This window comes from Macaca mulatta, chromosome 14 (genome assembly GCF_049350105.2).
Source record: "Macaca mulatta isolate MMU2019108-1 chromosome 14, T2T-MMU8v2.0, whole genome shotgun sequence".
NCBI lineage: Eukaryota > Metazoa > Chordata > Mammalia > Primates > Cercopithecidae > Macaca > Macaca mulatta.
Window position 1 is genome coordinate 6,280,718 of NC_133419.1, and position 16,182 is coordinate 6,296,899.

The following is a 16,182-nucleotide window of genomic DNA, read 5'->3' on the forward strand; positions in this document are numbered from 1 at the left end:
TTTTTTTTTTGAGACAGAGTCTCACTCTGTCGCCCAGGCTGGAGTGCAGTGGCTGGATCTCAGCTCACTGCAAGCTCTGCCTCCCGGGTTTACGCCATTCTCCTGCCTCAGCCTCCCGAGTAGCTGGGACTACAGGCGCCCGCCACCTCGCCCGGCTAGTTTTTTTGTATTTTTTTAGTAGAGACAGGGTTTCACCGTGTTAGCCAGGATGGTCTCGATCTCCTGACCTCGTGATCCGCCCGTCTCGGCCTCCCAAAGTGCTGGGATTACAGGCTTAAGCCACTGCGCCCGGCCCTTGTCTCATCTTTCTATCGAACCCACATGCAGAGTGCCAGCAAATCCAGTTGTCTTTCTCTTCAGAACAGATCCCGAATCTCACCACACCTTACCCCCACAAGTGAGGTGTCCCCACTGCTGCTTTCTGTCGCCAGGATCCCGGTAATAACTGTGGACAGGGCTCCTGCCCCCATGCCACCCACACCACAGCTCACTCTCGCTCCAGCCACCAGGGGATGCCCTCCAGCACGAGTCAGACCTGGCACCTCCTCTGCTCGAGACCTGATGTGTCCTCTCCTCACACCTTGGGCCCTGTTCCCCTACATTCTGCTACAGCCCCTCAAACAGGCCCCGCCCCAAACCAGCCCAGGGTTTGCACTGGCTGATTCCTCTGCCTGGAGGGCGCCGCTCCCAGATAGCCTGACGGCTGCTTCGAGTAGCCAGACGGCTGCTTCCAGTCTCGGCTCAAAAGTCACCAAGAGCCCAGCACCTGAGCTCCGAGAGAAGCCCCTCGCCACAGCACCCGGGCACGGCTTTATCCCCCCACACACACATCCCTCTCAAATACTATTCATTTACCGTCTCCTCCCATCCACTGAAAGGGTCAGAGATGGAGCTATACCTGCTGCATGGGGAGCAGGACCAGCGCACAAGGGTTCACAAATGTGGGTGGATGCCTGGTTGGGAGGTGAGGGAGCTGCAGTGACCCACACTGGGAGGGAACGCAAGGATGGGAGGAGCATAGGTTCCAGTGACACAATGGCCGCGGCAGCCGCTGGTGAGCAACCGCAGGCCGGCCCCGGGAGAGGGCTTCCAGCAGGCTGCTATCTTTGGCCTCTCCCACCACTGCTGATGCCCCCTCCAAGCCAGAGAGACTGCTACACCAGCTGACCCTTCCAAAAAGAAGGTCAGTAACCCCACAGCTCCTGGAGCCACAGTGCAGGGGGAGAGGGCTGAGAGGGCGACAGTTCACCAGGCGGAACAGAGGCCGCCCTGGAAGTCAGCTGGCTCCGGGCAGCTGCAGGTGGCCAGCCCACTCGGAGGGCAGCGAGGGCATAAGAGGGGCCCCAGGGATAAGCGGTTGCCCAGCACAGCACCCCTGGGAGGCTAGGGGCACTTCTCAGGTGGTGGGGGCACGAGGCTGCTCTGGCCTGACCTCAGGGACTCAAAATACTTTGGCCATAAATTCCACCGCATCCCACCCCTGCTGGTACCCCGTACTTACACACAGACTGGTTCAGAGGCAGACACTCGCGCACATACTCGCTCACACAGGCACATACACGCGCATGCATAATCACGCGCGCGCACTCACACAGACAAGCATACAAATACCCGCTCACACACGTGTGCACACGCACGCACACAGGCTCACACGTATGCACGCACATGTGTGCGTGCGTGCACACATACACACACACACACACACACACAGGCTCACATCCTCCCACTCCCACACTCAGTTGCTCAGACACACACACCTGGCTCACACAAACCTATTGGGCTCTGAAAGGCTCCAGCCCTTCCCGTGCTTGCCAGAAGCCAGTCAATGGCTTCTTAAGTCACCACACAGAGCAAAGAGGTGAACTTGGCCACCATGGCACTCTGCTTCCCCAGCTCCCAAACCCCAGCCTTGGTGAGGATACTCTCATTCCCACTACCCTGGGCAGGCCCAGAGGAAGGGCATCTGCAGGGTATGGCAACCAGCCCCTCCTGCCCGGCTCCTGCAGCCAGCGCCATGGGAGTCAGGGGGAGGTCACTGCGAAGGGCAACAGCAAGTTGGTGGCCTCAGGACTAGAGCCCAGGGGTCTTCGGTCCTACTCCAGAGTTTGGACACTGTCCCACAGGGCACGGAAAAGGGAAGGGCTCCCAGAGCCCTGACTTCAGGGAGGAGGGCGGGTGGGCTCCTGTGGCAGGCCTGGATGCGTGGCTGCCCAGTCCTGAGACTTTCTAATCTAGAAGATCTAGGTCAGGCCGGGTGCAGTGGCTCACACCTGCAATCCCAGCACTTTGGGAGGCCGAGGCTGGTGGATCACTTGAGATTAGGAGTTTGAAACCAGCCTGGCGAAACCCTGTCTCTACTAAAAATACAAAAACTAGCCAGGTGTGGTAGTGCATGCCTGTAATAACAGCTACTCAGGAGGCTGAGGCAGGAGAATCGTTGAACCTGGGAGGTGGAGGTTGCAGTGAGTCGAGATCGCGCCATTGCGCAAAGAAGATCTAGGCCGGTCCCTCATCCGGTGAGGTCCAGGCTGGGAGACTGTGGTGACACTGTATGAACTAACAGGCAAAGGGCTTCCAACTGAGCCTGGGAATGGGGGGAAAAGGCTCCTGTGTTCTAGTCAGAGACCTCTGCCAACCAGTTCTCACACGAACTCAGCACAGAACCTGACAGGTCAGCAAGGGCCAGGGCTCAGCACAGCCCAGGTAAGGGTGTGTGTACAGCCCCCAGAGTCACTCCCAGGCTGCAAGAGGAGGGACGAAGGAGGGACAACGGGCGTCCAAGCAAACTGTTCCCTCTGCTCGGGAGTCTGGGGTGACCTGGCCTAGCTGGCCACTGGAGCTGGGCCACCTCCCCTTAAACTCTCCACCCCGGACTTCGACTCCAAGGAGGTTCTTCGCTTTCCTGCCACCCACCGTCTCCCCACCTGGGATCATGGCCAGGCCCTGAGCCTTCAAAGGCCCAGGTGAACTCAGCCAGACAAGGAGCTGAGGAGGACACAGGGCAGCTTCCAAAACAGACCCAGGTTCTGCTTCCAGATGAGGAGCTGCACTTTTTCAGCCAATGCAGTTAGAAAGCCAGGAGAAGGCGCAGATTCCACCTGCCTGAGAGTCTGCACTTCCCAGGCCACCCACCATACACACAGCAAAGATGCGTTTAACCATTCAGACCCACAGCCAACCCCATCAGACATGCAAGTTTTAAAAAGGAACGTAACTATGAACCAGGCATGGTGGCTCACGCCTGTAATCCCAGCACTTTGGGAGGCCAAGGTGGGTGGATCACCTGGGGTGAGGAGTTCGAGACCAGCCTGGCCATCCTGGTGAAACCCCATCTCTACCAAAAATACAAAAATTACCTGGGCATGGTGGTGGGCGCCTGTAATCCCAGCTACTTGGGAGGCTGAGGCAGGAGAATCACTTGAACCCGGGAGGCGGAGGTTGCAGTGAGCCGAGATTATGTCACTGCACACCAGCCTGGGCAACAAGAGCAAGACTCCATCTCAATTAAAAAAAAAAAAAAAAAAAGGCCGGGCGCGGTGGCTCACGCCTGCAATCCCAGCACTTTGGGAGGCTGAGGAGGGCAGATCATGAGGTCAGGAGGTCGAGACCATCCTGGCTAACACGGTGAAACCCCGTCTCTACTAAAAATACAAAAAATTAGTCGGGCATGGTGGTGGGCACCTGTAGCCCCAGCTTCTAGGGAGGCTGAGGCAGGAGAATGGCATGAACCTGGGAGACGGAGCTTGCAGTGAGCCGAGATCACACCACTGCACTCCAACAAGGGTGACAGAGCGAGATTCTGTCTCACAAAAAAATAAAAGAAACATAACTATGGAATCTCAAGGGGAAGTAATTCTCTCAACCATAACAAATCCTGAAAGCTGAGTTCTTTTTTTTTTTTTGAGACAGGGTCTCCTTTGTCGCCCAGGCTGGAGTGCAGTGGTGGGATCACAGTTCACTGTAGCCTCGATCTCCCAGGCTCAAATGATCCTCCTACCTCAGCCTCCCAAGGAGTTGGGATTACAGGTGCACACCATCACACCCGATTTTTTTTTTTTTTTAGAAATGGGGTCTCACCACGTTGCCCAGTCTGGTCTTGAACTCCTGGACTCAAGTGATCTACCCGCCTTGGCCTGCCAGAGTGCTGGGATTACAAGCATGAGCCAAAGCATCCCCCACGAACTCGTTTTAAGATTCACATCTTTTTTCTGAAAAATAACTTGGGCTCACATAAATTCGAGAGAGAAACGGTGACGCTCCCCGCCCCCTGGACCCAGGCAGAGTCGCGGCAGGGTTTACCCGTGAGCGGGATCCAAGGCGATGGCCCTCGGCTGGTCAAGGTCCTGCCAGAAGAGGACCTTCCGGGATGTGCCATTGAGGTTGGCGACCTCGATGCGGTTGGTCTCTGAGTCCGTCCAGTACAGCTTCTTGCCCACCCAGTCGCAGGCAAGGCCATCGGGCGAGACCAGGCCGGAGATGACCACATTCTGCACGGCGGCCCCCGTCTGGTTCAGGTAGGTCTGCTTGATGGCCTCCTCGCTCACATCTGTCCAGTACACGGCTCCCTTGGAGAACTGGAAGTCCACTGCGGCCGCATCCTCCAGGCCACTGACCACAATGGTGGACTCCAGCTTGACTCCGCCAGCGTCCACCAGCCGTACGTCCCGGCGGTTGGCAAATAGCAGGAGTGGCGAGGCTGTGGGGCAGAAGCAAACCGTGAGGGCCACTGGCTAAGCCAGCAGGACACACAGCCCTGGGATGCAGCACTATGCCCAGAGCACTCCTGGCACTGCCCCACTCATGCCCAAGACCTCCAGTTCCTTCCTCCCACCCCCAAGGCGCTCTCAGGAAGTTGCCTGGGCGGCCCCGGCCCACACCATTCAGAGGCTCCTGCAGCACAGCAAACAGCCTTCTTACCGCACTCAGTGACAGCAACTGGTTTTTTTTTTTTTTTTTGAGACGGAGTCTCGCTCTGTCACCCAGGCTGGAGTGCAGTGGCGTGATCTCTGCTCACGGCAAGCTCCGCCTCCCGGGTTCACGCCATTCTCCTGCCTCAGCCTCCTGCGTAGCAGGGACTACAGGCACCCGCCACTGCGCCCGGCTAATTTTTTGTATTTTTAGTAGAGACGGGGTTTCACTGTGTTAGCCAGGATGGTCTCAATCTCCTGACCTCGTGATCTGCCCGCCTCGGCCTCCCAAAGTGCTGGGATTACAGGCATGAGCCACCGCGCCCAGCCTAGCAACTGTTTGTTTACCACCTGCTACGTCTGTTCCCCCAGGTACGGGTGACCCTTCCTGCCACACCCACCACCTCCCACGTCGTCCTCCAGAGGCTGCTGGGGCCCTGTCCTGTTCTAGAGAGAAGCCACATCCCCTTTGTTGGCCTGACACAGAGGATGGGGACATGAAGGCACAGCCCTGGCCATGCTGCCTGCTATAGACCCAGCCACAGTGCCACACTTTTTGAGGGGTTCAAAGCCCAGGCCAGAAAGAGCCTCCAGATTCCCTTATAAGTCTTTGACCACTGTCCAAGCTCAGGCCCCTTTCTTTGGCCTATGGCCTCTGCTTCCCATCCACCCCGTATTCCATATTTCTCCCACCCTGCTTCTAGACATTCCTACAATGAACACATTTAAAGGGTCATTCTGGAATGCCACCCCTTGGCTCAGACACCTTTCACAGCTCCCTGTGCCAGTGCCATGCAGAACAAGGTCAGACTCCCTAGCCTGGCCTCCAAGGCCTTGGCCCCTGGCCTCACCTACACTTCCCTCCACCAGCCCACCCCAAGCATTCCTGATCTGCCTGCGGCTGGGCTGGCTCCATCACCTCCCTCTGCACCCCAGCCCTCAGCCCCTTCTGCCTATGCAAGAGGCCTCATCTCACAGCCAAGCGTCTTATTCCCACAACAGGCTGAATGAGAATCAGGAGAGGTCTTGAGACCATCACCCCACCAGACACCTCAGACCCCAGGAGGGTCCAGCAACCCCCAACACAGACTCAGAGGGACTAAAAAGCCACATGAGGAGTGGACACGAGGAGGTAAGGGCCTCCAGGGAGCTCCATCAGTCTGTGTCTGCTACCAGCAGGGCTAGGCTGGGCTGGCCACAAACACCTCCAAAAAACCTCTGAAGCCTTGGCTCAAAACAGCTGACATTCCTCGTGAAAACTGCAGATCCCTGGGCCCTCCCGTGCAGATAGGGGAGCCCGGCCAACCCCACATTCCCATCTTCATCAAGAAAGAGAAAGCCAAAACAAACTCAACTCAGGCAATGACAGTCACGGAACTGAATCCTGTAGCTAGTTCAGTTGGTTTCATTTCAGCAGGGGAAAGATTTGCAGCCTCTATGAGGGCACCCGGGAGCACAAAGGACCAGAGTATGGCCCAGGAGACCCCAGGGCAGTGCGATAGATAGTTCCAAGCACGGGCCTCCCTGCCAAGACAAGCACTGGCTCAAATCCTGGCCCCTCCTGTTCCCAGGGGATATTCTCCGATGGATGGGAGGACACACAGAGGACCTGAGGCCAGGAAAATGACAGCAGAGACTCCGCCACCCCACCCGTGCTGTCATAACCTTAGGTCTACAGTTCTTCGTGGCAATGAGGGACATGGTGAAAGCCACACAACGGGAAGGCAAAGGCAACAAATAAAGACAAATGGGACTTCATGGAAGTTAAAGATTCTGTGCATCAAAAGACACTGTCGAGAGAGTAAAAAGGCAACCCCACAGAATGAGAGAAAATATTTCCACATCATAGATCTACTAAGAGATTAATATCCATGAAATATAGAGAACTCCTAAAACTCAACAATGAGAAAACAACCAACCCAACTCAAAAATGGGCAAACAACTTGAACAGACGTTTCTCCAAAGACGACATATAAATGGCTAATAAACACATCAAAACAGGCTTAACATACCCTTCATCACCAGGGAAATGCAAATCAACACTACAATAAGATACCGCCTTGCACCAATGAGGACGGCTACTATCCAAACACAAAACACCAAGCGCTGGTGAGGATGTGGAGCAACTGGAACCCTTGTGCACCACTGGAAACATGTAAAATGGTGCAGCTACTATGGAAAACAGCATGGCAGCTACCCAAAAACTTAAACATAGAATTACCACAGGACCCAGCAATTCCACTTCAGGGTATATACCCAAAAGAACTGAAAACAGGGACACGATCAGATATGCATACACATTGGATCACGGCAGCATCCCTCCCAACAGCTAAAACATGGAGGCGGCTGGGCGTGATGGCTCGTGCCTGTAATCCCAGCACTTTGGGAGGCTGAGGAGTGTGGATCACCTGAGGTCAGGAATTCGAGACCAGCCTGGCCAACATGGTGAAACCCCGTCTCTACTAAAAATACAAAAATTAGCCGGGCGTAGTGACGGGCACCTGTAATCCCAGCTAGTTGCGAGTCTGAGGCAGGAGAATCGCTTGAACCCGGGAGGCAGAGGTTGCAGTGAGCCAAGATTGTGCCACTGCATTCCAGCTGGGGCGACTCAGCGAGACGCTGTCTCAAAAAAAAAACAACAACAACAAAACAAAACCAAACATGGAAGCAACCCACGTATCAACTGCGGGATGAATGATGAGACAAAATGTGCTCCATCCACACAATGGGGTATTATTCAGTCCTAAATAGGAAAAAGATTCTGGCCAGGCGCAGTGGCTCACACCTGTGATTCCAGCACTTTGGGAGGCCAAGGCGGGTGGATCACCCGAGGTCAGGAATTCAAGACCAGCCTGGCCAAGATGGTGAAACCCCGTCTCTACAAAAAATACAAAAATTACCAGGCATGGTGGCACGCACCTGTAGTCCCAGCTACTAAAGAGGCTGAGGCAGGAGAATTGCTTGGACCCGGGAGGCAGATTTTGCAGTGAACCGATATCGCGCCATTGAACTCCAGCCTGGGTGACAGAGCAAGACTCTGTCTGAAAAAAAAATAAATAAATAAAAAAGGAGATTCTGACACATGCTACAACATGGGTGGAACTTAAGAATGTTATGCTAAGTGAAATAAGCCAGATACAAAACACAAGTACTTTATGATTCAGTTTATATGAGGTACTTATGGTAGGCAAATTCATTGAGACAGAAAGTAGAATGGTGGGACCAGGGACTGGGGGAGGAGGACTGGGGACCTGCTTAAGGGGGAAGGTTTCAGTTGGGAATTAAAGAGTTCTGGGCCGGGCGCAGTGGCTCACACCTGTAATCCCAGCACTCTGGGAGGCCAAGACGGGCGGATCACTTAAGGCCAGGAGTTCGAGACCAGCCTGGCCAACACGGCGAAACCTTGCCTCTACTAAAAATACAAAAATTAGCCAGGCATGGTGGCTCACAACTGTAATCCCAGCTACTCGGGAGGCTGAGGCAGGAGAATCGCTTGAACCTGAGAGGCGGAGGTTGCAGTGAGCTGAGATCAGATCATCCCATTGCACACTCCAGCCTGGGTGACAAAGCGAGACTCCATCTCAAAAAAAAAAAAAAAAAAAAAAGGAAAAAGAAAACAAAATCAAAAAATGGGATGTTAAAACTGCAGCGGAACTGGACATTCTGACCTCTCACAAGAGGAGATGGCCACAGCTAAGGCATTTATCTCCAAATCTCACCCCCTCCCTTCCCCAAACAGGTCCAAACAGATAACGAAGAAAACCCAGGGTCAAAGGCGACAATTCTGCAGCTCACAGGCAGGGCCCCCAGGCCCCACCCCTGACTGGGCTGCGGGCAACATCCCTCGGGCGGGGGAAGGCAGCTGCTCTGGGACACCAGCTGAGGGGTCTGTCTGCATTTCCCCTGCGCCACCCAGCCTGCTGGCACCCCAACTCCAAGACACTGAGTTCCCTCCACTCGGTGAGGCTGCAAGGGAAGAGCCCAGGTCCCTGCCCCCAGGCCCTGGCACATTCTGGGGAGTGAGCACCTGCTACCAGAGGTCTGGCCAACAGGTGCACCGAAGGATGAGATGCCAGCCTCAAGGGGGTCCGCAGGCGCACGGGAATCACACCCAGGATGCGGAAGCGCCTGGGGCCTTCAGAGACCGGAAGCAGCACTGAGGCCTGGGGGCAGGAGGGGCCTTCGCAGGGAAGACAGTTGTGTGTGAGACCCAGAGGGCATTGGTGGCACAAGCGGGTGGAACCATCACCAACAAGGACACCCACAGCACACCCAGGCCAGGTGGCCCCCACACGGTGTGTTCCCCGCTCATCATCCTGGCCGCTGGGGCAGGGATGACTGAGACTCCCATTTTGTGAATGAGGTCAACTGTGCCCCATGCCCTGGCTGCCCCTGTGGCAAGGGCCCCCAGCTTGTCCCCACTCACCAATGAAGGTGGATCCGCCCAGGCTGAAATTCCACGGTTCTTGGGGTCACAGGCCTTTTGAGAAACTGGTCCACCTCCTCAGACACACACACACCCAGACACACAAACACACACACACAGTGCTGTCGCCCAGGCCCCATGAAGTCCCCCTACCAGGGTGAACCCAGCTCCGGCTGGAGAGTCCCCTGCTAACACAGGCACAGAGTGGGACTAGACACGGAACTTTACTCTAAATCAGCTTCCTTGGACAACAATGACACAGACTGTCTCGGGAGGCGGCGAGCCCCCACCACCGCGGGTGTTCAAGTAGGTGGGGGACCGGGCCTGCCAGGCCTGTCCCTCACCAGGCAGACACTGGTCCCAGTGTGTCTGACGCTGGAGGATCCCACAGACAAGGCCTCCCATGGGCTGTGTCTTCCAGGCAGGAGGGGAACCTGGGTAAAGGCAGGCATACCTGCCCTTAGGGGTAGTCCACAGTGCCCAGCAACCCAGTAAACCTTTCCCCACTACAGCTGGAGGTCCCAGCGGGGAGCCCTGGCCAGCCCAGGGGAGGGAGGCAGGAAACCCTGGGTACAAAAGCCCTAGCTCTGCCCTGCTTCTCCCCAAACTGGAAAGACCACATTTCACCACAGTTTACACTCTCGGCTGTTCAGGTGCATTCTTCAAAGGCCAGAGATGGAGGTGTTTTTTAATTTCCTGTGCTTTTCCCAACCCACACTGGGGGAGGCCGGGAGAGCCGGGCAGCAGCGGCAGGCCCCGGGGACATCTGTGGGCACAGCCAGGGCGAGGCCCGTCGTGGCAGGCAGGCTCCTTCCAGGAGCCGCTTTGGCTTCTAAGACACTTAGAAACAACCACACACTCAATTTCTAAGTTTAAGAGGAACCCACATCGCTCTCCCACCACCTGGGGAGCCGGCTTTCCTTTGGAAGGACCTGGCAGTGGCCCCAGGGTCCACAGCAAGTAGGAGGGCTCTGTGTGGGTGGCCCCTGCCCTTCCCCAGAAGGCAGAGATGGCACCTCCTCTTCTGCTCCTGCTCCTGCCCACCAGGGCCTGTGGAGCTCTGGGTGATGGGGGCATCCTCTGAGGGGCCCCATGCCAAGGCCCTACAGCCCCCTCTTCTCCAAAGAGGAAAGAAACCCAGACAAAGAAAACCCAGCCTTTGGTGGGGAGAGGGGAGAACATGGCAGGAGCAGAACCCGATGGGAGGGAGAGAGAAGAGCAGAGCAGCTGGCTCGGTAGCTCACACCTATAATCCCAGCACTGGCTGAGGAGAGAGGATCATCTCAGGCCAGGAGTTCAAGACCAGCCTGGGCAACATAGCAAGACCACATCTCTACAAAAACTTCTTTTAAAGCTTAAAAGAAAAAAAAAAAAAGCGAAGAGGACAGTTCAGGAGAGAAGCCTGTAAAAGCAGCACACTAAGGAAGAGATGCAGCCCAGGCAGCAGGAGGGGCTGGCTGGCCACGGGCACTCACTCCTCCAGCAGGCGAGCGCCCAGCACCAGCTGGCCCACCCAGGCACCCAAGACACGGGCCTGAATGGCTCCGTATTCCTGTGGGTGGTAATAAACAAGCAATAAACATAGCCAATAAGGACACCTTACTAATGTTACATCATAAATGCTGCGGATCAGGGCAACAGTGCAGGGTCAAGTGGGTCGGGCAGTTGCATGCTACATGAGACAGTCAGGGCAGGCCTTGCTAGGAGAGAAGGAGCCGGCAGGCCTGGGCAAAGGTCCCGGGGTGGGAGCACACTGGAGCAGAGCGTGGGGGGGTCATGGCAGGTGCTGGTCCTCTGGGCTCCTTCCCACATGATGTGCCCATGTGGCCAAAGGCTCTCATTTCACAGCCCCCTGCAGATCAGGGGTCACAGCTACACAGCCCCCAGATACCATCAGAAAAGTGCCTCGGCCTGCTCCAGGTCATTCCATCCAGTGATGACCTGCTGACCTCTAGCCTGAGCTCTGGGCATTGTAATTCCAGGAGGAGGAGAAAGGAAGGCAACAGACCTGGGGCGATGACGGATGCACAGGCTGCAGCAGACACCTGAGGCTGCACCTTGGAGCCTCAGTTCTGGGTGTGGGTGGGGGACAGACAGGCTGACGGCTGAAGCAGCCCGCCCGGCCACCATCACACTCCAGGACCCACCAGATCACCATAAAAAACAGAAAGTCGTCTGCCAGCTCAGACTGCAAAACAAACCTTTCAGAAAACACGGTGGGAACTGTTGCATCATGAACATAAAATAATTACGCCCTCTCCCCAGGGATCACCCCTGCAGGAGTCTGTCCCAAGAAACACCAGAAAGAAGGAAAAAGTCTTAGTCACAATATTTGCTGAGGCCTTATTTGTAACAGCAAAAAAAAAAAAAAAAAAACTGAACGATCTCCAGCAGCAGGGGTAACTAGACTATTGTCTCCATGGAAAGGTGGCACCAATTAAAGTAGTAAGAAAATGACTGCGGTAACCTCAAAAATGTTCGACGTGTCAAAACCAAAAACCACACACACAGCGTAACCGTGAACCATGATTTCTACTAGAATGAATGACAGTTATGAGAAAATGCCAGCGGAGATGAAGATTGAAAAAGGAAAGGTGGCCTCATTAGGGAGACGAGTCTCTGGCTAATATATTGGTAATACTGGTAAATACATACTTTTTAATGTATTTTTAAATTCCAAATTCCATGTATGCTCCTATGAAGCTATTTGTGCAAATATTTTTTTCAGGACCGTACATCACAAGGGCAAAAGGGCCAGGTCAGCTCTCCAGCTCACAGTGACCGCTTCAGAGCAGATGGCAGACTCCAGGGTTAGCAAGCCTGGCTGAGACCTGGCCCACGAGAATCCCTCAACCCCTCCGACCTCAACATCCTGTCTGTGAAATGGGGATAATTACCGCACCTCCACATCAGAGAGTGCGAGGCTTAAACAGGATGCTAAATAGAAAAGTGCTCAAGAGGTAACAGCCGGGGGGGGGGGGGCGGGGGGCGGGTAGTGGGTAGTGGTTTTCACTAATTAAATGTTGCCCTCATCCAGCCCCCAGCCAGCTCCAACACAAAGCACACACCATTGACTCTGACTCAGGTGCCTGGATTCAAAGCCCGGCCTGGCCTCCAGCTGTGAGATTCCGGGCAGGATTTCCCATCTCCCAGAGCCTCAGTTTCCTCATTCATGAAGCAGGAAGTGATCATTCCCTTTAGTTTCTTTTTATTTTGAGACGGAGTTTCACTCTTGTCGCCCAGGCTGGAGTGTGATGGCGCAATCTCGGCTCATTGCAACCTCGGCCTCCCAGTTTCAAGCGATTCTCCCGTCTCAGCCTCCTGAGTAGCTGGGATTACAGGCATGTGCCACCATACCCAGCTAATTTTGTATTTTTAGTAGAGACGGGATTTTGCCATGTTGGCCAGGCTGGTCTCGAACTCCTGACCTCAGGCGATCCACCCGCCTTGGCCTCCCAAAGTGCTGGGATTACAGGTGTGAGCCACTGAGCCCAGCTGACAACTGCTTTTAAAGACACCTCTGGCTGCTGTGGAAAACAGCCTGGTAGTGCCTCAAAAAGTTACACATAGAATGATCCTATGACCAGTAATTCCACTCCTACATATGTACCCAAAAGAACTGAACCCCTCTACTCATGTATGTACACATACAGGTACACGCATGTTAACAGCAGTGCTCACATAGCCAGACATGGGAACAGCTCAAATGTCCATAACTGATGAAAGCATAAATGAAACGTAGTCTATTCACCACCTGACGGAGGTCAGAGAGACCATAAAAAGGAATGATGCATAAAAAGGAATATTATGACCAGGTGCAGTGGCTCACGCCTGTAATCCCAGTACTTTGGGAGGCTGAGGTGGGCGGATCACGAGGTCAGGAGTTTGAGACCAGCCTGGCCAACACGGTGAAACTTCATCTCTACTAAAAATACAAAAATTAGCTGGGCATGGTGGAGGGCGCCTGTAATCCCAGCCACGCCGGAGGCTAAGGCAAGAGAATCCCTTGAACCCGGGAAACAGAGGTTGCAGTGAGCTGAGATTGCGCCACTGCACTCCAGCCTAGGCGACAGACCACAACTCTGTTTCCAAAAAAAAAAAAAAAATTAGCCAGGCATGGTGGCAGGTGCATCCCTGTAATCCCAGCTACTTGAGAGACGGAGGCAGGAGAATCGCTTGAACCCAGGAGGCGGAGGTTACAGTGAGCCAACATCCCATCACTATACTCCAGCCTGGGCAACAGAGTGAGACTCTGTCTCAAAAAAAAAAAAAATCCAGCGAGTACTGTTGTTATGTGAACTTTATCCCAATGGAAATGCAGATAATTTGTTTAAAAGGCACCATGCACACTGGGCAGGCTGGCTTCCCTTGGGAGCGTCTTCTTTTGCCTGGATTCCCAGTTGGTTTAATTGGGCGTAGAACACCTTCTTCAACCCCGGATTCAGGCAGCCCTGCTCAGCACAAACTCGGTATACCCCGCGCTCTGCTGTGGGTTCTTGGCACTATTAGGAGAATGTGAGGGGGTGATTCAAGTCTATCTAGTGGGTGCATATCTGCCACTCCCAGGAATGCCCACTTCTGGCAAGTCAGTGTCAGAGAAAGGCCAGCTCGTGGCCCCTCCTGCCTTGAGTACCAGGACCCGTGATCAGTCCCCACCAGAGCAGAATCAGGAGTTTGAAAACCCAAGTGCCAGCAATCTCATTTTAACCCATGTAAGCATATCCAATATTTATATATAGAATTCGTAACAGATGTCTGGGCTTCCATTCCAATAGCCTATATTTTACACTGTTTATTTACATGGTTACACCAAACAAGACTCAATTCAAGGTAACCCAATCCTTTGCTACTATACCAAAATAAGCAACATTTTCAGTCCATGCCTTATTTATATTCACCAAGCATGACACTGGGCCTCCAACTGCTCATCGGAGCAAGCTGCAGCCTGGACACAAGCTAGAGATTAATCAGTCAGGAATGATCCTACGTCCAGTGCCAGCACGATGGGAGAGACCGAGAAACAGAAGACATCAGGGCTCCAGAGTGAAGGAGCCCACAGGTTAGTTGGGCAGGATAGATATACACACACACGCACACTCGCACACACAAAACCACCCAAGAAGAAAAGGCGGTTTGAATGCATGGACAGGTAATGCCTGGAGTCTGGGGATGGATCAGCTGACTGCGGGTGGCCCAGGCAGGCTTCCTGGAGGAAGAAGACCTGGCTGTAGGTGGAGTAGGGAGGCTTCCTAGACAGGGAAGATCTGGCTGTGGGTGGAGTGGGCAGGCTTCCGAGAGGAGGAGGAGTTGACTATGGGAACACCTGGCTGTGGGTGAACCAGGCAGGCTTCCTGGAGGAGGAAGACCTGGCTGTGGGTGGACCAGGCAGGCTTCCTAGAGGAAGAAGACACAGCTGTGGGTGAACTAGGCAGGCTTCCTAGACGGGAAGAACTGGCTGTGGTTAGAGTGGGCAGGCTTCCTGGAGGAGGAAGACCTGGCTGTGGGCGAACCAGACAGGCTTCCTAGACAGGGGAAGAACTGGCTGTGGTTAGAGTGGGCAGGCTTCCAAGAAGAGGAAGACCTGGCTGTGGGTGGACCAGGCAGGCTTCCTGGAGGAGGAAGACCTGGCTGTGGGTGGACCAGGCAGGCTTCCTGGAGGAGGAAGACCTGGCTGTGGGTGGACCAGACAGGCTTCCTAGAAGGGAAGAACTGGCTGTGGTTAGAGTGGGCAGGCTTCCAAGAGGAGGAAGAGCTGACTGTGGGTAGACCTGGCTGTTGGTAGACTGGGCAGGCTTCCCGGAGGAGGAAGAGCTGGAGCATCGAAAAACAAACATGACTTGGAGAATGTTGAGCATGCCCAGGCCTGACCCGAAGATGCAATTATGCACTCAAATTACTTAATTCTACTCACAGTGCCTCACAAACAACTTCTCTGACACCTAACACAGCTCTGGGCACCTTCTAGCGTCAGCTCCTCAAAGCGGTGATTCACGCTACTACCCTGCACACCTCCTCACACCCCAACCCCAGGGACGGGAGTTCTGCCAGATGCCAAAGCTCCAGGTACGCCTGGGTCTGCTTCCGGGCTCCTCTTGGTCTAACTGTCCACCCCACGTCGGCATGACGTGCCGAAAACAAGGCTTTGCAATCTGCCCTGATGCCCGGGGAAGCAAAGCCCTCCCGATTCGTCTCCTTCAGAAACCCCTGGGCTGCCCGGGCCTGTTATACCCCCGACACATTAGACGGTCAGCTCCCCAAGTTCCACAAAGTTCAATGCTGGCGTTTCTATGGCATTTTATTTACAGTTTTTACAATATAAAAAAGGAAGGATGCCACAGCTCAGCCAGCAGGACAGAGAAATCTATGATGCTGCTGCTGCACTATTGTTTGTGGTCAAGAAAGTCTGGTTTCAATCATTTATTAAATTGTGGTGGGAGATGGATGGTGGCAGTGGTTACCAGCAACATGAATGTTCTTAATGCCACTGAACTTCACACTTACAAATAGTTACAACGATAAGTGTTATATGTATTTTACCACAATTAAAAACAGGTAAATGCAGCTCGGGTGCAGCGGCTCACAACTGTAATCCCAGCACTTTGGGAGGCCAAGCAGGCGGATCACCTGACGTCAGGAGTTCGAGACCAGCCTGGCCAACATGATGAAACCCTGTCTCTTCTAAAAATACAAAAATTAGCCAGACATGGTGGCACATAACTGTAATCCCAGCTTCTTGGGAGGCTGAGGCAGGAAAATAGCTTGAAACCAGGAAGCAGAGGTTGCAGTGAGCTGATTCTGCCACTGCACTCCAACCTGGGTGACAAAAGCAAAACTCTATCTCAAAAAATA

General features: G+C 54.2%; 1 protein-coding gene across 4 annotated transcripts in view; it reads right to left on the reverse strand.

The window, feature by feature from the left end:
* LRP5 (LDL receptor related protein 5) overlaps positions 1-16,182 on the reverse strand; it is a 143,238-nt gene that overhangs the window by 102,411 nt on the left and 24,645 nt on the right. For all 4 annotated transcript variants that reach the window (XM_028833138.2, XM_028833139.2, XM_077961922.1 and 1 more), the window contains exon 2: positions 4,300-4,696. In XM_028833138.2, the coding sequence (XP_028688971.2) occupies positions 4,300-4,696 (397 nt within the window). The remainder of the gene's footprint in view (positions 1-4,299; positions 4,697-16,182) is intronic.